We start from the raw sequence: 25,443 nt of genomic DNA, 5'->3' as shown, positions 1-25,443 counted from the left end.
TACAGTATATTTGTGAACAAACTTTATTAAATGGTGGAATGTAGCTTGGTTGAGCTGCAGTTTTGCTCTTGCACACAAGACTAAAGGGTAGAATCAGTCTGATATAACAATGTCTTGAATGCAAAAAGCATTCTGCAAAAGCCCCCTTTTCTACATACCAACATATTAGATGTGTTACTCGTCGTTGCGGTGAGAAATCTTTCAGCAAAGCACACTCCAGGATTACCCGAGAGATGGGTAAAGTGTTCCTGGAAAGATAATGCTTCAGACACTCGAGTTAAAATGAAAAGATAAAAGAGTGACCTTTAAAGGTGCATCGTAACACGTCAAAACTGAGACTGGCCTTAGCCTGACACCACCAGTATCACACCAAACAGGGTCTGCTGATATGATTCTGTAAAGTAGCTTCCCACCTCCAGGGATGGACAGACCGTTAGAGAGCCTCATGTGACTGTTGTCATCACAGAAACCTCGGGCCTGCTGCCAGCTGCTGGAAGGTCCAGACCTTCCAAAGATAGCAACAACCCAGCCTGCGAGTGCTGAGGATAGGGAAGCCGAATAAGTCTACACCGACCACGGAGCGGCCTGTGGAAAACTCTATGAACATTCTCAGTTCAGCGTGTCAAATGACTGGGTATAGCACTTGATTTTTATATAGTGCTCCTATGCAAGTCCTATGCAAACACATAATTATATGTGTTTGTGCCCCGCAGACCTGCATTCTGTCAGGGAGGGGGAAATGGAAAAACAATTATTTGCCTTTGCAATAACTTCAAAAACCCACGAGAGGCCTAAACAAGATCTCAAGGAATTCTCATGCTTTATATGTTGGTCATGAAACAGCACAAGGTGGTCACTATATGTTCTTGCATGTACCAGCACACCTGCTCTGCTGCTTCTGCAGCGCCATCCGAAACTCCACAAGCAGGCAGCCTTTAACTTAACATCCTACGCTAACCAGATGATGAATGGCTCTTTCAGGGTGAAAATGGCAGCAGTTTAATGTAAAATGCTCGTGAGGATTAGACTGCACATAAATCTTGATTTCCATGTGCAGTGTCTTACAGCAGCGCGCTGATCACTCCTTTGAAAGTGACGCCAAGAGGAACAGATTCAGCAGATAAAGTGGGTGGAAACTGCAGATTAACGCTGTTCATGCTCATTTAGTCAGTAATAGATGACGAGGGCACAGTTTGAGTTGCACGTTTTCTTTTAAGATCTGTTACCTTAACAGTTCATAGCGTGTTGTGCTATGCTGTGTCATTCCAACTCAAGTTATTCCACTGTTTATATTCAACAGGATGCTCGCCCTGGCTCATATTGTGCAGGATTAGCTTTTGCATTGGATGTTTCATTCCAGTCACTCGGAGCTCGGCAGTTTGGCGTGGCTTGTTTTACTCTCTCGGATCTTTCGAGGTTCTCTGCCAGCTTCTCTAATTGGCCTCTTTTGCCTCTGGAAACCCCCAGTGAGAGAGAGGATCTCCGCTGGACCCGTGCGGTGGTCGGACGCGCAGATGCGTCAGAGCGGAGGAAGGGCGGCGCGTCGGTGCTGAGGTGATCCCCAGCTTTAAAAGCGCACAAGTTCTCTGTGCGCCGAAGCAGTGCGTCACGGAGACCCAGCAGAGGCAGGATCCCCCAACAAAGAGTCAGATATCTCAGCACAGCGACGAAGATAGCCTTTCTTAGCGCAAACGTCTGCATCCTAGTCATGACCTTATTCCACGTGTTTTAACATTTCGTCGCTTATTTTTCTTCCCCCCACTTTGAATGCATTTCCCCCCTCCTGTATCTGAAAGAATAGAGAACCATCGTTTTTCCCTTCCACCGAAATAATTTGTGATTTCTGATCGTGGTGAAACAGCGAGAGAGGATCCTGAGCAACAGCTGGGGGAATTTATCCGCTCCACTATATGGATAAGGAATCGTATCCGCCTGCAGCTGTACTCAGAGTTTGATCTCAGAAGTTGCTCTGCTCAAAGGGGAAAATGAAATCTGCTGAAGAGGGTGAGTTTGACTTTTTGTCTAGGCTTTCCCATCAGAGTGTTTAGTTTCTATTTTATTTATTTATTTTTAATCACAGCGAGGTGCGGCTATTAACGTGGCATTTTTTTTTTTAGCTTCTTATCAGTGCCTGACACTTTACACGCCTATGCGATACATTAAACTGGGATGTGTTGTTGAACCGTGGGTCTTATCTACACTATCTCAGTATATTGTAGTTAATTACAGTATTAAAGCAGCGGTGTAGCTATTTAGTGAGTGCCCCTCCCTGCTGATTTGGACGAGGTGGGCGTGGCTCCGTTGCCAAAAGTGCGCCCAATAACGTTAGTCGCTGAGGACTGACAGGGCATTGTGGGTAACAGTGTGCGAGTGCTTCAGAGGACAGTATTGAGTAGAGTCGTTTGGTGGTGCAGCTAGCCCCCCTCCCCTGAAGGCAAACTGTCAGGATGTCAGCTAATTTTAGAAAACAGACACTTCAGTGCTACTGTATCACTCACCACAAGCAGGATTTTAAATGTAGGCATAATTTTCTTTTATTACAAGGAGTCATATGGTGCTGCATTGATGTCATAGTCTTTATGGCTGGGCCCCTAATTCTCTCTAATTTACAGCAGACGGGAGCTGCGGTGACTGCATATGTCTGTCTGCAGCCGCCGTCTCCATGCGTATCAATGTGCCCTGCTGTGGTCACACTCAGCCGGCTTCATGCACCATATAACCACAACTGCCTTTCCCATGTCAACCCCCCGCCCCTCCGTCCTCTGCACCTAATTGTGACCTCAGCCATCACCACAGATGGGCAGAGTTTCATGTGTCCCAGCGGGAGCACTGGCACAACACCACAAGCTTCTCCTGGCTTGGTACAGCGTGCACCTTTACAGCATGCAAATAAACGAGTCATATCCCTCCTGTGTTTATTTTCGATGGCTGCTACAACATGAAACGGGCCAACAAAAGCATCAGTGTGTTTTCATAGTGTTACAGTTTATGGGCACCGCTGCATTAAGTGGTATAAATCTGGCAAATGTGGAGTGGAAAAAAATTACCTGGTTTTGCCTTTGGTTATTTTTAGACTGGAGTTATTTTTGGCTCCTTTATTCGGATTTCCCACCCAATTTGCTTTGTACAATTTGGGCTATTCAGAAAGAGTTTGTATCACTGGCCTGACTGGCGTGTTTTGAGATCCTTTTCAGATGAGGCGATACCTTTTCAACTTGCAAACCTTCTGCCTCAGGAAATGGTCAAGGCCAGATCCAGTAGGCAAGCTGTTCTTTTGCCATTACAGCCAACGCCTCTGTAACAGCTCTCATAAGTCTTAACTTTGGCATCGGTCTCCCTCACAGTGAGTGCAGCCAGTGAATGTGTGTTTGATTATCATGGTAACAAACTCAATCTGTTTGCTTTCCAGATGCATATGGCTACACGCCAAACGTCAGTCTCTCTCTTCCACTGGGCAACCCTTGTCTTCCCTCCCAGTACCACAGCCTGCAGTCCAGCCCTGCCATATCTGTCTCTGTCAGCGAGCCTCACAGTTATGACTCCCAGGATGACATGAGAGCGGCCGGATACTTTTCATCCACAAGCATCCGCCCAAATGGAGCCCCGACCTTGGAGAGCCCTCGTATCGAGATCACAGCCTACGGTCAGTTTCCTGAGGATGAGGTGGAGGAAAGCAACCTTCCTGTTGCTAAGAGAGTCAACTCCATAGTGACACTGACCATCCCTAGTGCAGATGGCTACCGTGACCCCAGCTGCCTGAGTCCGGCCAGCAGCGTCTCATCACGTAGCAACCTGTCCGATGCATCCTCCTATGAGTCAAGCTTCTCCTACAATTACGACAACTCGCCCCAGAACTCCCCCTGGCAGTCTCCCTCTGTGTCCCCCAAGGGCTCCACCCTCACCCTCCCCAGCGACGGCTGCGCCTCCGGTGGCTCTCCTCGTCACTCCCCCTCCACGTCCCCTCGCACGAGTATAACGGACGACACCTGGATGGGACAGCGTGGCTCCAGGTCCAATTCCCCCTGTGGTGCAAAGAGGAAGTACAGCTTAAATGGCAGCGGAGCGCCACAAAAGCACTTCCCTTATTCACCCAACCACTCCCCAGGTCTGTCCCCACAGACATCTCCTCGCCTCAGTGTCACAGAGGAGACCTGGCTGCCAAACACCAACCAGTACACCAACTCAGCCATCCTGGCAGCCATCAATGCCTTGACCACAGATGGAATGACTGACCTCGGAGAGGGAATCCCCATGAAGGCCCGAAAAACCAGCCTGGAGCCCAGCCCCACCATCAACCTGAAGGTGGAGCCTAGAGGTGAGGAGCTGAGCCCTAGGGAGCTGTGTCAGGATGAGCACCCAGCAAATCGCATGTCCCTGAAGAAGGAGGGCTACTGTGGTGGGTTTCTGGATGTACCACAACACCCATATTCCTGGTCAAAGCCAAAGCAGTATGTCAGGTAAGGAAGGCGGTTTATTCAAGCATGAAAAAATGCAATTAAATGTAAAATTCTTCTAGTATTTCTGGCATTTGATCAGATGTGTTGTTCAAAGACTGTTATTCTTTCACTATGCCTGGAACCGGAGTGAATTTTGAGTAAGGATTAGTGTTTAAGTATCTTTAAGCTACTGGCTTTATCACATGCTCTGGCGTATCGCAGTGTCCACATTCTGCACATTCTACCTTGATAAGCCCATCTAAAATAAGCCCTCCTCTTGTTACGGTGACATGTTGAACATGTATTTTTTTTTTTTGCCACTACAGCCCATCTTTGCCAGCTCTCGACTGGCAGCTGCCATCCAGCTCCGGGCCGTACAGCCTGCAGATCGAAGTGCAGCCCAAGTCCCACCACCGAGCCCATTACGAGACAGAGGGCAGCAGGGGAGCAGTGAAGGCTCTGGCGGGAGGACACCCAGTCATTCAGGTCTGCTAGAACCAGTGCTTCTTATTTGCATTTTGACTTACAGCGACTTTATGTGAAGAATAATGTTTTTCCTTTGTATCATATGAGCATTTTAATAAGCAACGCAATCTAGAATTTCAAAAGAAAGTGGCTTAAAAAACAAAGAGATTCACATTTATCATCCACTGACTGGGAACGAAGCTTCGGTTTCCTGCCGTAATCGGAGCAGCACATGGTTCGGCCATTAGGCTCATTTTTACTCCGGCTCCTTACCTCGTCACTTCTCACCTCAACACGTCAACACCTCCCTCCTCTTGTCTTTTACCTCATGTGTTAAAAAAGATTAGAGCGACATGTGTTTCATGACCTGCCTCTTATGTTATTTAAAGATGTCACATTTCTGAATGGAATACCATAGGTATGCTATTAGACAGACCAGTCCACTCAGGCAGTCAGTTCCTGTCCAGACGAGGGTGACTCAGATTTTTCCATTGCGTTTTCAAGTGCAACGCAGACAGTTACGAACTAATGTAGCATGGCCAGTAAGAGCTTAGTCATGAGCTTTAACCACAGTAGCTGTGGTGGTCGAGTCCAAGAAGAAAAAATGTGGACATCTGCAGATGTTTTGGTTATAAACCCATCTGGTCCCCCAACCATTACGCCACACCGCTGACCTCAGTGTTTGAATAAATAAAGGGTCTGCAGAGAGGCGTTAGACAAAGCGAGTGTAAGGAGTTCTGTTGGTTTTATTAACACCTTCTGGCTTTTTCTTAACACGTTACAAAAAGTCAACAAATTTACTAGATACTCTTGTGTTTTTCCTTCGCTTTTGATAAAATATTTTTTTAGACTAAGCAGTTTTGCATGTTTCTTCGGGCATCAGGGAATTCTTACATTGCTAAAGACTGATTTTAATGTAGCCAGTTTGTGAACTGCTGTTTTGAAACCCTGACGTTGGCATATGGGGCATTGCTTTCTTGTTTTTTGTTTGTTTTGTTGTGATGAAGACATGCCCATGTTTAGATTAGTTGTCAGGGGGTGCTAACTACTACCTTGGTTAGCAAGGTGTATCTGTATTTCACTGGGATAGAATTAGATGCAAACTGTGGCATGAAAGTTTCCTTCCCTCACAAACTGACTCGGACTCCTTTGTCTGTTTTAATCCAACCAAATACTGAACAATATGATACGGCGCCCATTACTCAAAGCAGCCTTTACTAACACGTAACATGAATACAATTTAAACTGGTTATAAAAAAAATCCCGTCTCCAAACTTGCCCATTTAATCCACTCATCAGCCCCAAGTGGCCATTAGAAGAACTGCAGTTTTTGATATTTCAAATTTACTTGGATTTTTCTGCTGCTGAGGTTGCTGTTTGGTTTCATGTCCATGCAACATGTTCACTCTCAACACATTTGGACTTAAGTGCATTAAAATAAGTGATAATAAAATAAGCTGAACTGGATATTGATAACTATATGGTATAAAGTTATATTTTGTATCATGAAAGGGAAAGAACCAGCAGCATGCTAGTCAAAGAGCCCTCAAATCTATTTAACAAAGAGCTTATACAACTGTGTATTCATCTGAGAGAGAATTTGGCATTTTTGTTGAGTGCACAAACTTGCAATAGTGACAAAAAGTCTGTCAACACAAGTTAAAACTCTCGACCTTTGAGTGCGTCACGGATGAGGAGGAGCAGCTCGTAGCTGTGGCTAGTGATGGTGAGGATGGAGGAGCACCAGGCAACAAAATACATATACTCAATTTTAGGATGTTTTGTTTTTTTCCTGTTGCTAATTTTGCAATTGAAAAAGTTTGCCTGTGATTGATTTCGTGTAACTAATTGCAAACAGCATTCGTCACAGTCGGTATTAAAAATAGGATGTAGTGACGTCTTTTTTCCTGGAGTGATCTTACTAAAAGGTTAAAAGTAATAGTGTTTGAATGGAAGTCCTCTGTTTGTTGGACAGAAATATTATATTTGTATGCAGCGCTGGAATAGAAAAATCTGGAAAGCAAAACACGTTGTATTAGCCATAGTGTCGCAACTACAGCCGCACATCTGTGCGAGGCTCACCATGAGAAGGTGCTAATGATTTAATGACAGGGGTCTGGGTTCACCTCAACTGAAATAGAGAGTGTGTGTTCTCTTTAAACCTCCCCCCTCAACTTTTTCTGCCAGCTACCACCCCAACCACACAGACTTCCCTTTGTTTAGGAAAGTTCCTCTCTGTACGGCTGACATCATCGCGCCCTGCGTCCTGCGGAGGCGGCAGCAAGCTAAACCACACACGTTTCTGGCAGGCTGTGATGGAGATATTGGAGGGAGCCTCAGACAAGGCAGCTCCATCTCTGCGACTTCCTGATTACACGGTGCGCGCAGCCTCTGCCGCGGACGCTGGCTGACGAAGCCTCTGCGGCTCGTCCCGTCGCTTTTCTGACTCAAACCCTGCCCAGACTTTACAGAGTTTATTCTGGAAGGTCCTGTTCAGTGTGGTACACGTTTTCTCCACCTCTAGCATCAGCACAGTTAAACTGGCTGTTTTCTGTTCTTTTTCAATGCCATCACTGCTGCTTGCCTCAACCACACCCGCCCTTGCACCAGCAGCACACTGAAGAATGCCCCTCTGAAGTGCTGCGTCCAGTCCTCACCGCAGCTTATGCTCAGGGTTTCAAGCTGTACTTTGGTGGAGAGGAAACGCTCTGTATTCATGTCTGTGAGGTCCTCTTTTTCACCCTGACTGAAGTAAGCTTTTATGATCTGACCAAAAAGTACCCAACATGCTCTTTTGAAGTATGTTTTTGTAGATGTAGATGCTGTTATTTTGGCGTCATGTGCTTTTTCTTGGCCTGTGTAATTAGCAAATGCCGTCTGAGACATACTTGGTTATCTCTCTTTGAAAATAAAGATGGAGGATTCCCTTTTATAACCATTTTATAGTTGCTGGGGCATCACAGGAATGGAAAGGAAGCGCTGGTCGCCCTCACCCGGCCGGAGTCTCGGCATTCCTCTTGTGGGTGATAATGTGAACTGGGGAGGCTTGGCTGCTTCGCCAGCGTCAAACTGCCAGAGTGAAAGAGCAGTGGATTTACATGAAGCTGTATCTCAGTAATTTTAATTGCATCAACAAATCAAAACTGTTGTCTGCTTGAATTGCTTTGTAAAAACATGTGATTCAGATCACGGAGCAGAAAAACTAAAAGGGAAAGGTTTCTTAATTTCATGATTGCTGCTTGTGTCTTAAAATGATGGATGATGATGCTGACATAAATTACGAGCACTTCTAAATGGATGCTTTGTGAAGGTTTGGAAGCAAAGAAACCAAAAACAGCTGAAAGCAGTCAGATGATATTATCAAGTTTGATTATTTCTATTTGTCTAGACTTTGTTGCTGATAATAATTCAAAGCAGATAATCAGTAATCTGTAAGTAATTACAGTTTGAGAGTAAGTAACCTCGCGAGCAGACTACCTCACTTCATCACACTCCTTCCTGCTGCCTGAATAAACAGCATTGCTAGGCAGCAACCCATTTCCTTACACAAATATACGGGGCTTTCGCAGGCTCTTAACCCTGACAGGGATCCTCCTCCAAATCACATGTTATGCCTCCCCAGTCTGAGGCTTTCACTCTCATTGTGGGCGCCGCTCGCCTCGAGTGCTCCCCTTATGTAAGTGAAAAGTGCGGTCTTCATTTCAACATTTCCACACTGATTGTTTCAGCCGACACTCTTTTCCAAAGTGCCTTATAATTAGTCGGGGTTGAGTGTCGGCCTCTATTACGTTTTGACGGGTTTGTGGATGACGATGTGCGTATAGTGCTCGTTTTATAACACTTTGCTTGCAGACTCAGACCAGTTTGACTCTTAGAAGCTCTTCATCAGTCAAGATAAAGTGCTGTTCTGCGTGATAGCATGCAATAAAGTCTACTTAGTTAAACTGTATTTTTGAATATATTTGAATACTAATAGCCCATAGAGAGAGGAAAAGAACGTCCCAATACTTGACCCTGAATGGCCGACACTAATTCAAACCTGATTACTGGAGGCATTTCAAGTGAAGCAGAATTGCTTAATGTAATTTAAAAGATGGAAAAACTTTAAGACTGTTTAGCCAAACAGGAGCAAGTCCAGCTGGGATGTTTTGGTTAAAGATGGAGGAAATTTAAGAGCCTAAAAAATTACAGATTGGAAGAAAAAGAGCACTTTATAAAAAAAAAAGGAAGTTCGTTTTTATATTAATCCACATGTTGATGTTTGCTGAAACATATTAATCATGGTTTAAAAATTAAAATAAATGTTGCTTTTCTCTGTTTAGTTTCCTCAGTTTAAATTGACAGTGGTGTAAAAAGTCACTCATATTTACTTAGATGTAAACATAAAACTAATGTTAAATATTCTGCTGTAATTCTTCTGCTGCATTGTATGGATAACATACATAACTCTCTGACAGGGTGTCAATAGTAGCCGCTGTTCTCAAATTTTAGCCTGCGGGTTTGGGCCTCATGCCTGCTCTCTGCAGTCTGGGAGGTTGAGGTCATCCTGGCAGGAGGCCTCTTGTCAGGCAACACCTATGAAGGTCTGGGATTACTTTAGATGCTCTGGGACGAGCCCACCAACTGTAGCAAGCAGCGTTGCCGCGCCGCCTCTGTTACGCCTGCAATCGTTTTGCTGATAAACATCAGAGCAGAGTCAATTCCGAGAGTTTAACTTGACCCTGATTGTCCCTGTTTGGGTCTAAACGGCTCGACCTTGACTTTTCCAAAACACTGCCTCAGTCTTGTCACAAGGCGAGCATGGTGCTCACAGATCACAAAGCTGCAGACTGTAGGTGTATTTTACTGCTCTTTGGCCCCATGAGATTGAACCACTGTTGGATCAACATCTTGGCAGACCTGACATGAACTCGTAGAGGAAGTGGCCACAGGCTGTTGGTAGTAAATTAAAGATGAAAAGGGTGATGATTACACGGTCCTAAAAGGCTACTTTGTTGGAAAGCCTGACCTCTGAAAGACCTGCGTTTCGTTCTGACAGTTTGTAAGCTTGACCGCACATGTCCGTCGTTTCTTTGTCTCTTAGCTTCACGGCTACATGGAGAGCGAACCCCTGACTTTGCAGTTGTTCATCGGCACAGCTGATGACAGGCTGCTGAGGCCACACGCCTTCTACCAGGTCCACCGGATCACAGGCAAGACGGTGTCCACCCCGAGCCACGAGGCCATGCATAACAACACCAAGGTTCTGGAGATCCCACTGCTACCAGAGAACAACATGCGGGCCATGTGAGTATCGCCAGACTAAAAAAACAGCTCTAGACTTGACTTGGACATCCAATCTCAAATTGTTTAAGAACTGGCGTGCACTGGAATGAAGCACTGGTTTTAAACTGGGATGAATCTGATTGGCACTGAAACCTTTTAAAGAGTCATTTGAGACAATAGCAATGCCAGTCTCAAGTCATTAACCAAGAACGCACATTTTGTACAAGCCCATGTCATGTTAGGTCACTGACAGGAAATCCAAGTGAAATCTGCTGTCCCTTGAGACATTTCCTTCAAGCCCATCAAGAAAAGTCATGCCATGCTTTGAGTCAGCTGAAACCAGTCCCAGTCAAATCTTTTAATTGTCCATGAGCAAGCTGCAAGTTAAGAGTGGACAATTTCGTCAATGTTCCTTCAAAGCTCTCACAATCAAATCCTTTGACTTGTTTGATTTTGCTTTCAAGTCAACATTCGATTTGAATATTTTAACGTTTAAATCTTAAATGAATGACTTAGATTTCACAGCAAATACACAACGAGTCCAAAAGACTTGAAATAATAATTCTTGCTATGATGGAGTTCAGTGCAGCCAGTAAACACCAGCTGCTGTGGTAGCTGTAAAAATGCATCTTCACTGTTATCATATTAAAGAGATACTAAAATCAAGGGAATTTATTTCAACAGAGGCATCAGTCTGGTCTGGTGAGAGGGGAATTTCACTCCTCTCGGGCTTCTAAAGCTTCATCAAAGCATGTTAGATTGCTGCTTTTGATTTATCTGTGCATGTCTTTGAGCTTGCATGTCTCCTTTAGGGCTTTAGTTTTGCTCTTGAAGTGTTGCTCTCTGCACACAGATGGGTGCCTTTTCCCATTTTATGAGCTTCAGAGATCAGATTACTGGGAAGTCTTCGGGCTGCTAACAGGGGACCCGGGGTCTCTGTCTGTGCCGCAGGTAGTAACATCCTGCTACCATCAGCACTTCCCCTGCTTTTTAATGGATGTAACACATAAGCTCCACTTATACAACGACTTCACCTCTGGGTATGGTTTCTTCTTTCTTCAGAGTACACGAAGGGTTTTGTGGTGGATTTGACATGTGCTCCAGTCCAGTGTGACGTATATATGTTTCATAATGCGGTATAGGATACAGGCGTTATTATATCCCTGGAATAGTTAATCAAGATGATTTAGGAGGAAAAGTTTCAAATTAAATTGTTAAGCAACACCAACGCAGATTTGTTTTTTGCGGCTAACGAAGCCACAAGAGTCGAGTTGGTATGAATTCAATTAACTCTTCATAAATTAGTGCCTTAAAAGAAAAAAAAAGTGTCTTTTTTTGTCCTCTTCTTCTAAAAAAAAAATGAAAAAACCCAAAAAACTCACTGACGAGATCCCTCAGTATGTGATTTTTTGCAGTCAGTCTGTTTGTGTAGGCAGAGAGCAGAACAGCTGGGGTCCTTAGCATCAACACCTGATTACTTCACCAGTGAAGCAGACCCTGGTGTCTGCCCAGAAGAATGTAAGGGAGTGTCCGAGTGTGTGTAAAAGTTGACATTAAGTAGGCTTTGAGGAATGCAGCATCAAGTAGCAGAGCGATGGAAAAGCCAGAAACCGTTTGGAAAGGCCTGAGGTACTGAAGTATGAAAAAGTTAGAGGAGTTCAGTGAAGAAGAGGGGGCTTATTAAGTGTCCGATGAAGACTTTGACTCCTCAAAATACATCTTATAGCCAATTCCTGGTGGTGAGATTTGTGCAGGGGCAACAATATTTAAGGAGCCGGCTCATGTGGATTATAACAAACAGATTCATGAAAAATTGAATGCTTCCAGGCGTTTTTTTCTGTAGAGCTTCAGTTTTACCCCAGAGCAGGTCCACTGAGGCATAAAAGCTCTGCTGGGAGTGAGGATGTTAATCTTCTGTTGACAGCCTTCTTCAGGGCTCCAGTGATGAAGTCCAGAGTGAAAGTCTTTGCTACATAAATCCTGATTAAGTGTGAGATTATATATGTCATAAACGGACCCAGCAGACTCTTTGTCTTTTGTCTTTGCAAACACAGAATCGACTGCGCGGGAATCTTGAAGCTGCGTAACTCGGACATAGAGCTGAGGAAGGGGGAGACCGACATCGGACGCAAGAACACGCGTGTGCGGATGGTGTTCAGGGTTCACATCAACCAAGCCACGGGGAGAACGGTGTCTTTGCAGGTGGCATCAAACCCCATCGAGTGCTGTAAGTACATCCACTCATATTTGTTCTGCTTTGAAAATGCCAAACTTGGACTCATCAGCCTTCTACAGTCGTTTAAAGGGCTCCATTAGCGTGGACACGGGTAGAAGCGTAAGATAGTGTCACTGATCCCAGCAGGGAAACTCATTCTGTGCATTTAACAGACTCTAAGTATTACAAGCAATGAGCATCCACCATGATGCATCATTTCCAGTTGTAATTTTCAGTCATTTTGTTAATACTGGTTCATTTGAAGACTTTATCCCAACTGAGCACCGAATTCTAACAAAATAAAGTAAATAAAGAAAATAGACTACAGTCTCCAGAGGTTTCCTTCTAACTGTGACTGGCTACTGGCTCACAGGTATGGTGTAAGAATCTCCTCACATACCTGCAGTGCAACAAGACATCTAAACAAGCTTGTCCTTCAAAATAAAAGCACTACAAGTAGAATTATGATTTAAGAGATTTTTTAATTTCTTGAAAAATTATCTGGATTATGTGATATAAATATAGCGATAACAATTAGACCAGTTATTTGTTTAAGTTCCTTTGATAGGCAAATTCACCTAACAAGTTTGTGATGGCAGGAGAAATCATAGGGAACTCATACAGCCTAGCACCCTTTCACCACAAGGCGCAGTGCTGACCACTGAGCCTTGTGCTGCCTAAATGGCTGTCACACCCCTCTAAAGGCTCAGAAGTATCCACTATATTTAACTTAATCAGTGTGAGACAACTCTTCCGTGTGAATGGGTGCTTTGTACCAGACGAATATCTCAACATTTATTGGATGGACAGACACTCACACAGCTGCTGACGGGGACGCAGACAGCCTTGTTTTTGTGAAATACTGTATCGTGTTCCAGTTTCAGACTTTTAATAATTCCTCAAATCAAATGGAGTGAGATTAGAAAGACAACAAAAGTCCATGTGACTGGTGGTTGTAAGTGGATGCCGCTCGATTTAAAAAGATCACAAGACCGAAGGACTGGGCAGTAGATTAATCAGAAACGATGAGAACTGATTAATCCTTAATTGATTAACCAAATTGACGTGAGCTTCTCAAATCTGAAAATGTCTGTTTTTTCTTTGCAAATCAAATGTCGTTATCCGTTTCTCGACCAGATCATAGAATATTAATGAGCAACATTGGACTGAGTCAAAATTATGAAAGAAGAGAACAGCTGTAGATTCGCTGATAAAGATAAAAGAAAAAGATGGAGCCATGTAACGAGAGCCACTGAATGCGGTTCATGTGATAGTGAACAATACTTTAATGTAATAGTATTAACCCTGTAAAAGCTTTTTAAGCCTGGCTCGATAAACCCCATTGACTGCACTGCACCGGAGTTGACCTTTCAATGGACCGGGCTAAATTCAGGCAGATCAGCCACTTCGTGTGGTTCTGGCACCAAGAGCTGCCACACAGATTAAGTCTTATGAGGTAAATGAAAGACAGTAGTTAAACCATGAGCTCAACCCCTTGAAATAGACCATTGTTAGTTTTTGAACGACTGCCACAAAGCAATTGTTTTTGACCAAAATTCGCCTGGTGCGTGAGCGAGGCTGAAAAAGACACACAGGCGAAGAGCAGCAGAGAGATGTGGGAGAGATTGATCGTTTCCAAAGACAGCGAATTAGAGTTTTATCAAAATCAGAAAACAGCAGCATCAAATTACAAAAAGATGATTCTCATGTGAGGCAAATATTCAGCCTCTGTTTATGTATCCAGGTCAATCAGAATGAAATTACACGGGCTAAACTTGGCTAAGACATCAGCTTTACATCTAGCTGAAGACAGAACAAGGTTGGCGAGTATTTTGTGGCGTGTGATAGATCGTTTTGGAGGGGGGGAAAAAATGAAGGCAAACAAGGAATGAGAAAGACAGGCCAAAAGTTAAGAGTGAGGCGTAAGGAGGATCAGGAGAGGAAATATTTGAGAGGAAACATCCTCTATAATTTAAGGGAAACACAAATAAACACAACATGAAGCCTCTCTGTGCTTACTGCCAAACAGGGATCTTAATTTTAACATGGAGAAGTTGAGGTTTACAGCTCTGTGAAAGCTGTCTAGGTAGTGATTCAGCCTCGGTCTGGATGCTCAGGTCTGCATGGGGAGTGGGTGTGTATTAGCTGAGCGATGAGGCCCGGTTTGTTTTTTCCCTCCCACAGCTCAGAGATCAGCCCAAGAGCTGCCGCTGGTGGATAAGCAGAGCCTGGAGACGTGTCCCGCCCCCGGAGGGGAGAGGATGCTCCTCGATGGACACAACTTCCAGCACGACTCCAAGGTGGTGTTCGTGGAAAAGGCTCAAGGTAAAGCCGGAGGAGATTTGGGAGTTTGCGCTGTTTCATCTCAGTGCAGCAGTGTGTGTATGTGTGTGTGTGAGTGTGTGTCTCCCTTTCTCTGCTGTTGGAGAAACCCCAGGACTGCTCCTCCCCTCCCAGCTCCTCTTCTCCCCCCGCCGTCAAAATATCCTCCATTCTGCCAGAGTGCCACATGTGGTGCACATTAATGCGCTGTATTTTTAACCCAGCAGATTTACTTTTGCAGAAGTTTCCATTGCCTGTTCAGCAGAGGAATGGATCACAAATGCAGCATGTGTTGCGTATGTGTGTGCGTGCGCATGTAGGTGGGTGGCTGTGCACGTGGTGTGGACACTTTTGTGTGTGTGTGCCTTGCATCAGTATTTGTTTCTCTTTTTCTTACGTTAAGCCGTTTTGGTTAGGAGGGAGCGGGGACTGCTCCCAGATGTTGATACGACAACGTTTACAAACAGCAATTTCCTTGATTAGCTTTAGCAAAGCAACGTGAGGTACAGTTTGGGCCAAGGCTGAGCAATGTAAACACGCGTGATCCTATCAGGACGGTGACTCATTCAGAAAAAAAAAGAAAGAAAGGAAGCCTTTTCATTGTTCCACCTGTGGAAGAAGGAATTCAAGGCTGCACGGGCACACAGGCAGCCCGCCTCCAGCACTGTACGATGGAGTAGTGAGATTGTTTATTAACACTCGGAAGAAGAATCTTTTTCCTCTCTGCTCAAACTCTTTGTTTAACTCTGATCTCATGAGGTGAAAAGGGCAGATCAGAGGCAGAACTAATGTCGTGATGAATTAGAGCTGACACCAGAACCACTTTTTGGAGCACGACATGAAGCTCTGGGTTGAACAGTAATGAAAAATATGCAATATTCACTTTGCAATAAACTGATGTTAGCCTTGGAGTCTCATAGGAATTGTCCTGACACCTATACTTTTCATGTTATACACACTTCCCCCATATAATGTAATCAAAAACAACAGTGGATACGTTTTCATTGTTATGCAGATGATACCTAGCTATATTTATTAATGAGACCTGATAACAAAAATTAGTTTGTGCATGTCTTGAAGACATAAAGGTTTGTAATAACCCCAAACAACCTCATAAAAATGGTGTCCTACTGTTGTAAAGAACCTAGGACTCATTTTTCACCAGGATATATGTTTCTATGCTAATATTTAGGACAGCTTTACTAAAACAGAAACATCCTCTGCCATCCTGTCATGCTGAAAAAAAAATCATGCATTTTTCTTTCATTATTATCAGGCTAACATAAAATTTAAAAAGCCTTCAGTTGATTAAAACCCAGTTAGAGTACTAAGAAGAGCTAGAAAATAAAGTTCATGTTGCTCCCATATTAGCTTCTCTTCACTGGCTCATTGTTAAAACCAGAACTGAATCTACGTGCAGTTGTCACACAGTGTGTTGCTAGCTAAAGGTCCAGCTCCTGTATTTCACAGGGAGAGAAGGGAAAGAGAGCTAACTTCACTCAGAGATGGAGAAAGATAAGAAAGACAGGAAGAAGAGCGCTTGATAAACTTGAAATTTAAAGTTTACATTAAGTCCTGTTTTTAAATCTGATATTGGCTCTGTACATGACGTATTTTTCATTTGTGAAACATGCTGCAAAACAAATTTGCTGTAAATTTGACTTGAATTTAATAGAAAGGTCCATTCTGTTTTTTAAATTTAGCATTAAAGTGATGCATAAAGTGAGTATAGCATTGCTTACTCACTTAAGGCAGGTTGCAAAACAAGGCTTTGCCTGCAGTCCTGGTGTATGAGCTGATAACAGCTGATCTCAGTGCTAGCCCACAGCAGAGCTATCAGTTGACACGTCTTTGATCATTTTGTAGGCACATTTTCTTTAAGCTGATTTACTCTGCTTCTAGTTGATTCTGCCTCTGCAAGCTGCTTCACAACCCACCTCTTCGTTTCAGTACTGTGCCTGACTGAATGAGCGTCATCCTTGTTAACGCTGATATGTGTTCTGTTGTGTACCGAGCTTTCACTCCCTGCCTTATGCTTTCCATATATTCACATGGAAAAGATGGATGTCCCCAAATACAACAATACCACAATAATGTAGATGGAAATCTTCCTTGGTGTAAAGTGATACTGGCTGAATTTTAATCTAACAAACTTTCTTCCTTTATCTCACATTTCAAATTTATAGCCATAGTGTATTAAATTATTTAAAAAAAAAATATAGCTTGTTGAATATTTACATAAACCACATTGCAGGTAGATATGAAATGTGGTTGAAAGCTTCAGACACAAGTGTGAAAGTGCTGTCAAACTACTGTCTACTACCAAACTTTTTCATCAATACCAATTATCTCTATAAATGTAACCTTTTTAGCTCTGCCTCCTGGCGTTTCATCCAATCAGTGTGTCCTGCTTGGCAAACCACATATTTTTGACCCTAAATTGAGCAAAGCATTAGTTCGAACAAGCCGTGAAATCTGCCTCAGCTGTAAACTCTCCAGATGAGCTGCTCTCAGAGCCGCTCCACAGTAGCTGATCGTCCAGTTGATATTGAACTGATATTTAAGATAAGCTTCAGAGTGGACTATTTTATCTGCTTTAACCTGCCGTCAGTTGCTGGACATCTATAAGCAACTTGGCAACCCATCTCCAGCCCAGCTCTTCCTTTCCATGCTGTCTCTGACTCATTAAATGCATGTGTCATCTCTGATGCCTGCTCTGCTTTGAATGGCTGGTTTGCTGTTGTTTCTGCTGCCTCCTGTTTTCCATGTATGAAAGAGCAGGAAGATCCAGTGACCACGCCTTATGCTTTCCACGTATCCTCTCGAAAGGGCGGAGAGGTCCCAGAACAGAACCATGTTGCTGAATATAAATTAATAACAATTTGGCTGAAGCGGATCTGACTGAATTGTGTGTTTCTGTTTGACCCAAACTCTGAGCTCATTGTAAATACATTCATCTGGTTCATTTACAAAGGAAACAAAACAGAAACGTCCAACATGTTTGGGTCTTTAGCTGCTCTGGTTCTCCTTGAGCTTTGAATCTGGCCGTCTTTAGGGCCTCGTGGACTGATGCTTATGGGTGTGCTCCCTTGTTTTTGATGAGGGTTTCCCTGCGTCTGGCAACAGCATCAGATTCCTGGGCAATCCTACCATGGAAACACCCTTGAGCCAGGCTTCCACAACACTGCCCCCCTCCACTTCCCTCCATCCTTCCACCTCTTTATCCAAGCTGCTTCTTTGCCACCAGCTCTCAGTTCATTAACTCTATGAGCTGCGGGCTCCCTGTGGATCAAACTGGTTCTTCTTTACAGCTGCTCTCTGTATAAACACACAGATAAATAGAAACAGTAGACTAGTAGAGACGTCATTACTCTCTGGGGTGAAATGGCATCACTGATATAATAAGATACTAACTAATAAGGCCAAGGACTAAAGGCTCAAATCTGCATATTTTAAAAAAAATATACAACTCATCTCTGTTTTCAAATCTTCATGTAGAACATGTACGCTCTGGAAAAGTTATAGACTTTTATTGTTTTTTTACTCGTGCCAAAGCGGAGCTCTGAGAAACCATTTAACAATCAAACTCATAAATCCGGAGTGGTGGATTTAGTTGCCATAAAGGGCTTAAGCATTTATTTTTACCGATGGACAATTTTCCTGCAAATCTTCCAATAAAGCGCTCTCACAAAATAACTTTCACAAAGCTGCGGTAACAGAACATGCGGACGCTGACAGATGCAAATATTCCTGAGAGTTGTGTTTTTGCATCCGTCCTGTACTTACAAGTGAATACGTCTGTGTGTGTATGTTTTAGTCAGAGTTTCCCCTGCAATTATAGCCGGGATGAGTGACCCTGCCTTGAGATGCCAACTTGCTAAAAAAAAAATCAATTTGTTTTGGTTTTTGTTTTAGTGTCCGATGGATTTTTTTCCCTCCTGCGGTAAATAATGAAAAACCTCTGGAGTGCGAACGTGACAAGAGAGGGTGACCTTGAGACCTCGTGTTTTTTGTGCATGTGCAGTTTCATGTTTTTGAGTTTGTTTTTGTTGCTGCCCGTGACTCACGCTCATGAAGGAAATCCCTGTTTCCCATAGAGACCTGCACACTCTGTCACCTGCTCTTTAACACACAGTCTGAAAACACAAACTGGCTTTGCTTTATCTTGCCTGCATGTCCCGCCTTTAGCAGAAATGGCCAAGATAACATCGGTTCAGCTGCCACTCGTGACTACAGCCAATCAGTCATAAGAGATTACTGTATGGCTTTGGTGCTGCAGACATCAGCCTGTAATCTAAACCTAACTCGATCTCACCTTGCTTTCATTTGCAAAATTACTGCCCAGGAGATGCTTTCTGTGATAAGTCGCAGCCACTCCATGTGGGAAATTAGGCCCTGCTGTCCTCTAGTCACCTCTTTGTGTTGATTAGTACTGGAAGACTTCATTTGTTGTCAGCAGGAGTATAAACTGTACCTTGGTTATTTAAAAAAATAGATATGCACCGATAAAAGTAGACATATTATGTTCCGTTTATGCTGTTGTAGTGTGGATGCTTATGTTAAACGTGGGCAAACGTAGACATATTGGAGTCAGCGTATGTACTAATAATCCACTATGGGTTTCAGGCCACTCTAAAAGCTTAGGCTCAGACAGATTTTTCTACTCTTGGCTCTGGATGATGTCAAAGAGAGCAGATATCTCTAATGTGGCTTTGTCAGAAGCTCCACCCGCCTGTGCTCAAAACGTCTGTTTATGCTGCTAATCAGAAGACTGGATACCCTTAAAGAAGAAAGCTATCTTTAAGGGCGATGATCTGAGGCTCTGCACCGAAGCCCAGCTAAAGATAAACAAGGATTATTCTGAGCTGTGACTCAAAGAAAATGGATCGCAGGTCCAATATAAGGTTACAAAATGTGACAAGTTTGTTGTTAAGTTACAAGATGTTTCATAACCTTACCTCATAACCTCATAACCAGCCAGGATCTTTCTCTCTCTCTCTTAAACCTTCATGTTTAATCCCAACCAGTCATTGGAGATACGCCCTCGATGAGCTTGATTCTGCTGAACAGTTCTTCCTCTTAACCCTTTATTGGCCAAGGAACCATATGTGCTACCCTATTGCATCTGCAAAAAAGTTATTAAAGTTAAACATAAGTTCTCCAATAGCATGCTAGGGTTGAGTATTTGAATTTGAATGAGAACTGCTGTTGCTGTCTCTTCTCTTTTAATGTTTGGGATCCTGCGATGTGGAGAGTTACCCCCCTTTATGACCAAGTTCTAAGTTTTGTTGTAGTCTTGTTTTTGTTGTTGCTGTTTTTGTTTTGGTTTAAGAACCTGGTTGGATTTTATTCTCCTAACTGTTTTTTTTATCTGTTTTAATCATGCTTGGACTATATGACTAACATGATAAACAAACCTCTCAGACCCACTTACTAGTTTCCAGCTGCATCACATGGTCTTCATTTAGTAAATGGTGTTGACTAATGAAGCTAAAAAAAGGATCTTCTTGGGGGTTTTTCTGTCTTCAGTATTAGATTTTAGCGAGGCCTGCTGCGTCACCTGGATGCTGACATTTCCCCCCAAATTTGATGATAACTGTATAGTTCAGAAAGCGCCCATTTAGAACGATAACAACTTGACTGTTTCTCAACAGTGCAGTTATCTGAAAGTAATTCACACTGCTGATTACTTTCACCGGGTCCCTCCTTTTATTTGCTGGAGTATTTTTAATCAAGTGTGGTTCTGCACAGTGTTTCCCTTCAATGATTGATAATAGCAAGAGATCCTGGAGGAAATCCTTTCAGAGGAAAAACCCCAAATGAAAAGAGCGCTTTCACATCTGGCCTGGTATTCTGGAGAGCTGCCTGGTCGGCTGCAATCAGCATCGCTGCGAATAACAATTTCCCTGATCCATCAAACCTACAGCTATGCTTTCCTTGAACCATCTTCCTCACCCGTCGCTCTTTCTGTGAGCCGACGAGTTGGAGCTCCGGGCAGGTAGAAAAGCCGAGCTTTCCTCGTCTGACGGGAACACCCAAACAATTTTGTCTAATCGTTCTTGGTCAGAGCAGCAAGTAAGACGAGCTGAAAATTGAACTTGACCGCGCTGCGTTGCTGTGAGATGGTTTCTAAAATTACTGGCAGAAAACTGCAGACAGCCCTCCTTCTTTAAACTAATGAGAGCTGTGAGCGAGATGACAGTAGCGTAATGACAGTAATGTACCTCGGGGTGAATGAGTTTGTTTTAACTTGCACGCTCTGTTAGCTGTGCTATCTTTTGAGCGGTGGTTTGGTTTGGAGGGAGGGTTCCTTTGCTTTGGTGGTGCGCATGGTCGGCGCACTTCACTTTCATTACATTAACAGAACAATGGCTGTTCAGCGGTTTGGCTGCTTTTGAGAACAATGGCTATTTTTCATAAACAAATCAATTACAGTCACATAAACAGATGATGTTTTCATAAATTATAGGGTATGATTTCTTAACAAAGAAAGAAAAAGACAGCTTTTTTGAGAAACTCCAGAGATTTCTCTATGAAGTGGATGACGTTGTGTAGTGGCAGGCGCCGCTGTAGCTTTAAGTGGTGCTCTTGAGGGCTTGGTGTCAGTATCTGCTGCCATTTATCAGATTTGAGCTGGCCTCAGTTTGCAAGCAGCTTCCAAAATCCAAATGTTTTCAGGGTGGTAAGGAAGAGGTCTCAGTCGTCAGTCAGAGGACAAGGGAACTCTTTCAGTGTGCCACATGGACTTGGGTAGAGCATATGTTTATATTTACTGTACGTTATGAGGGCTTGGGCACATGCCACCCCGCTGTTTCACTCTGGGCACCAGAGTTTTACTCCACCCAGCCTCAATTAAGACACACAAGGAGCTGTTTGAATCTCTTTCTAAACACAACATGACAAATAACTGTATTGTATATTGTTTGATCCCCCTCGGCTGCCATGACTCTTTGCAGCACACCACCGCTGTGTCATTGACTGCTCTGTGTTATGTCTGCTCTGAGAAAGTAATGATTTGTGTAGACCGTTGCTAACAAAATGTGAATTGTACGACTTCTGAGAGGCTGGGACGGTGCCAAGGCCGGTGGAGCTTGGGCGTTGTGAGAGCTGGGGAGGGGTGCTGGGTTTATATGGTCGAGGTGGTTTTAGGCTGAGTTGTTTAACTTAGATAATATTGGATATCATCCAGCACAGTGGGCCAGAGAGTTAGAAACCAAATTGTGCTCGCTGAAATTTGGTGGGAGGGGAGCTGGAGAGAAACTGCTGCCGATGTTTTTCATTGGATCGGTGCAGGCTTTGCGCAGATGTTGCCCTATAACTCTGGAACATTCTGTGGTTATCAATTACATTCTGTGGTTATCAATTATCCGGTACAGTCTTTTCAAACAAAGGCATCCCACGCATTCAACTTTTCAAAGCTCTTTCTCTCTCTCTTTTTTTTTTGGCTCTTGAGAAGTTTCCTGGCAGTAGGTAGCTGGGCACCGAGAACAAATTGCTCAATTCAAATTTTCTATCTCTGTGATGATGTGAAAAATGATGTGCGTGAGTCAGAGAGAGCGAGGGCAAAAGCAGACGGGGAGAAACAGACAGTTGAGGGAGATCTAAAAAACATGTTCATCTCCTGTGGATTGACAATGATTGGAAAGGCTTCCCTTCTGGAGAGCTTCCTGGAGTGAGGAGACAGAGTGGGGTTGGGGAAAGATAGACAAACGCAGATTTTAGTGTTAGTCACGTTAACTATTTTTAAAGTTAGTCAGCGCTGCTTACGTAAAGATATTCTTTTCACTGAGAACTTCCTGTATGACGAGCTGTTTTTCTTCTCTTTTCTGTTTATAGGGAGGTTTCTTTGCCATATTGTTTATAAATCTTATGTTTGAATCATAATACCACCAGTCTCTGTGTGTGTGTGTGCACGTCCCATAACTCTACACCTTGCATCTGTACCAGATTATCTTGAAGCTTTCAGAATGCTGTTTACATTTATTATCTCTGAGATTTCATTTTGTTTTTAGAATGAAAGTAGACCATTTATGCTTCCCTTCATTTCTCTCATACTTGTATCTTTACAGTGGCGAATGTTCCTACTGAACATATCCAAAGTTGAATAATTAACTAACTATATGTTGAAGCAATCCCCTTGAGGCAAAAGCTAAGGCTTCGTTTCAGACGGTCTTTCTTACTTTTGGATTTTTATGATGTCAGTAGCACACAGCTCGGGCTGTCAGCACAGTGGCCCCACCCACAACTCTTTTGAGGGGCAACCAATCAGAAGAAAGTTATTTTAAAGGGAGATGAGCTAACACGTGTTGTTTCAGACAGAGGATGAGCCGAGGGGAGGCCCAGTTGGAGATGATTGATGATTGTTTTGAACTGTGAATCATGCAAAGCATCTCTAGTAGAGTCCAAGGAGAGAAATGTGGAGCCAGACATGAACATAATGAGCGTCCACAGAGAGAGTGAAAAATTTAGGTAACGAAAAATTTATTGTCATAAGCTGTCACTTTTTTCTCAGAAGTTTCATAGTGTTCCTGTCAGTAAGTCGTAAATATTTCACGCAGGAGGTTGTCGTATACTCCCCTTCTGTCTTCCTCTCATACCTTCATGTTTCATCTAGAACGGTCACGAGGATGAAGATTTGAATGATGAAGTAGTTTTTTGTTTTTCATCTTGTTTTTTGTATAAGTGCTTACTTATACTAATTATTGTATTGTGGGCTTTCTTTCTATGATAATGTAATATTTACACTAGTTTTTTAAAGTACTAAAGAGACCGTGTAGGGAAAACTGACTTGAAATGGAATTAAAATATTTTACCAGTGAAAAAAGACAAACATACAACAAATAATAGCAAGGTTTTATGATATATGTTGAGTTGCACGCACTGCTAGAAGAGACGTATTAAGTGTCATCTGGAAGACAAGTCGAACATGTTGATGTATCTGCAGCGTTCACAGGCTGCGTTGCATTGTTTCCTTTTTTCTTTTCTGGTTTGCAGCTCGTCAGAAATGTTCTTTCCATCCCTTTGAAGTCATTTCAACCACTTACATTTACATGTGTATATTGACTGTAGCATAAACATTATGCATTATTAAGCACTGTGTGGCTAATGGCAGCAGAAACCATGTCAGATGTTTGATATTTAGCAGAAATAATAAGTGATCTTTTAAATGTCTAACAGAGCAGGCTTAAAAAGAAAACTTTGCTCTAATAGCTCAGCCCTAGTTCCACATTCTTACTTACAGCAGGTGCACTGAAAAATTGACTAAATTAGTACAAGCAGAGCCTGTACTTTAGACAGGCTTCTGATTGTTGAGGAGTTTGAAAATATGTCTCCAGAAGTGACAGCTCAGCTCTCAGTTGAGCCCCTCTCAGGTTTCCCTTGAGTTATTACTAAAGTGACAGCGCACTCTATCTCAGCCTTTTTGTTGGTTTTTCTTGGATGATAGTCCGTCTGTTTTATATGAAGGAGTTCTGTGGAAACATTTGGTTAAAAAAAAAGACTTTTATTTTGTGTTTAGAGTTAAAGTTGAAATAATGAGCGTAAACTTGACACTCGAAGATTCAAATCGTCTGAGAGGAATTTGTAGCCCTATTACTCATTCGAAACGAATGTTATCGCTTCTTCCTGGAGAGCAGCAACCGTAAAACTCTAATGCTAAGTGTCAGGCATGTGCAGCAGCTATAAGAAAAATGAAAGTGAGATCAAACAGAGCAGAGAGAGGTCTCCGGCTCTCCAGTCAGTGCCAGGCTGCACCTCCTCCATCTGTGCCACCTCACAACTCCCGTCTACTCAAACACCGAGCGTCCCGTCCGTCTCCACTGAGCTGTCTGCTCCATTCAAAACGCTCCACTTGTCAAACTGCAGGCATCACGTTGAGCGACACTGAGTCAATTTTCTTCGAAATAATTTGGCCTTGGCTGACTTTTTCTTTCTTTTAAAGTGCAGTTTTCAATTTCACAGCCCTTTAATGTCAATTTAGAGCCTTGTTAATGAGTCAGGGGTCTAAAGAAATCACAGTGGTTTCCCTCTGTGTCTAATAAATTGGTTGAAAATTATAGTTTTACTCACACCTCATTGGGCAAAATGACAAATCAAACCCGAGCTTTTTTTAGCAGGCCTGTGTTTCCAGCGGTTCACATGATGCCTCGTTTTATTGCCTGATTGGAAAACCTTTTTTATTGTGGCAGCTAAACAGAAGAAAAAGCACATTACCAGAAAAGAAGAGAAAAAAGTACCAGTACCGTTTAACAATCATTATATGGGGATAGCGGAAAGATTCCTATGAGAACAGAAGAAATGAGAGGTTTGAAAGTCGAGGCGAGTTGTCAGTTTCCAGTCGCCGCGCATTAACGAGCCAACCAGCTGCTCGAGCATGTTGGGATTCCACACAGCGATGAAGTCAAGCTTTCTCTCATCCACCAAAGATGTCGCTCATCTCTTTGGTATGACTGCTTTTCTTTTTTTTTCAGGATTGCATCAGATTTCTCTCTGTGCGATTTTACTGTCTCGAAGTCTGTCCTCGGTTTGTTAGACCGAGGATATGAGCTCACGAGCCGTGGGTCAGACAGTGTGACGTTCGTGATATCCTCCGCTCTCTGGAGCTGTTTTATACATCACTGATGTAACCGATAATAATAACAACACTCATTGCATTTCTTCATTTCTGCTGGGAGCCAAGTAGGTGGGTTATTTTCTGAAGCGTCGTTGCTAAGTCTTTCTCTCTTTCCTGTCCTTTCTTTT

At 43.2% G+C, this 25,443-nt stretch overlaps 1 protein-coding gene across 2 annotated transcripts in view; it reads left to right on the top strand.

Moving 5' to 3' along the window:
- Positions 1-1,613: 1,613 nt before the first annotated feature.
- nfatc1 (nuclear factor of activated T cells 1) overlaps positions 1,614-25,443 on the top strand; it is a 49,957-nt gene continuing 26,127 nt past the window's right edge. For both annotated transcript variants that reach the window (XM_006794406.3, XM_087835149.1), the window contains exons 1-6: positions 1,614-2,004; positions 3,410-4,457; positions 4,763-4,922; positions 9,985-10,187; positions 12,221-12,393; positions 14,566-14,706. In XM_006794406.3, coding sequence (XP_006794469.2) covers positions 1,986-2,004; positions 3,410-4,457; positions 4,763-4,922; positions 9,985-10,187; positions 12,221-12,393; positions 14,566-14,706 — 1,744 coding nt within the window. In that variant the 5' untranslated portion in view covers positions 1,614-1,985. The remainder of the gene's footprint in view (positions 2,005-3,409; positions 4,458-4,762; positions 4,923-9,984; positions 10,188-12,220; positions 12,394-14,565; positions 14,707-25,443) is intronic.

Source organism: Neolamprologus brichardi, chromosome 22 (assembly GCF_056152115.1).
Source record: "Neolamprologus brichardi isolate AB-2024 chromosome 22, ASM5615211v1, whole genome shotgun sequence".
NCBI lineage: Eukaryota > Metazoa > Chordata > Actinopteri > Cichliformes > Cichlidae > Neolamprologus > Neolamprologus brichardi.
This window is presented reverse-complemented; position numbering and strand designations above follow the sequence as displayed.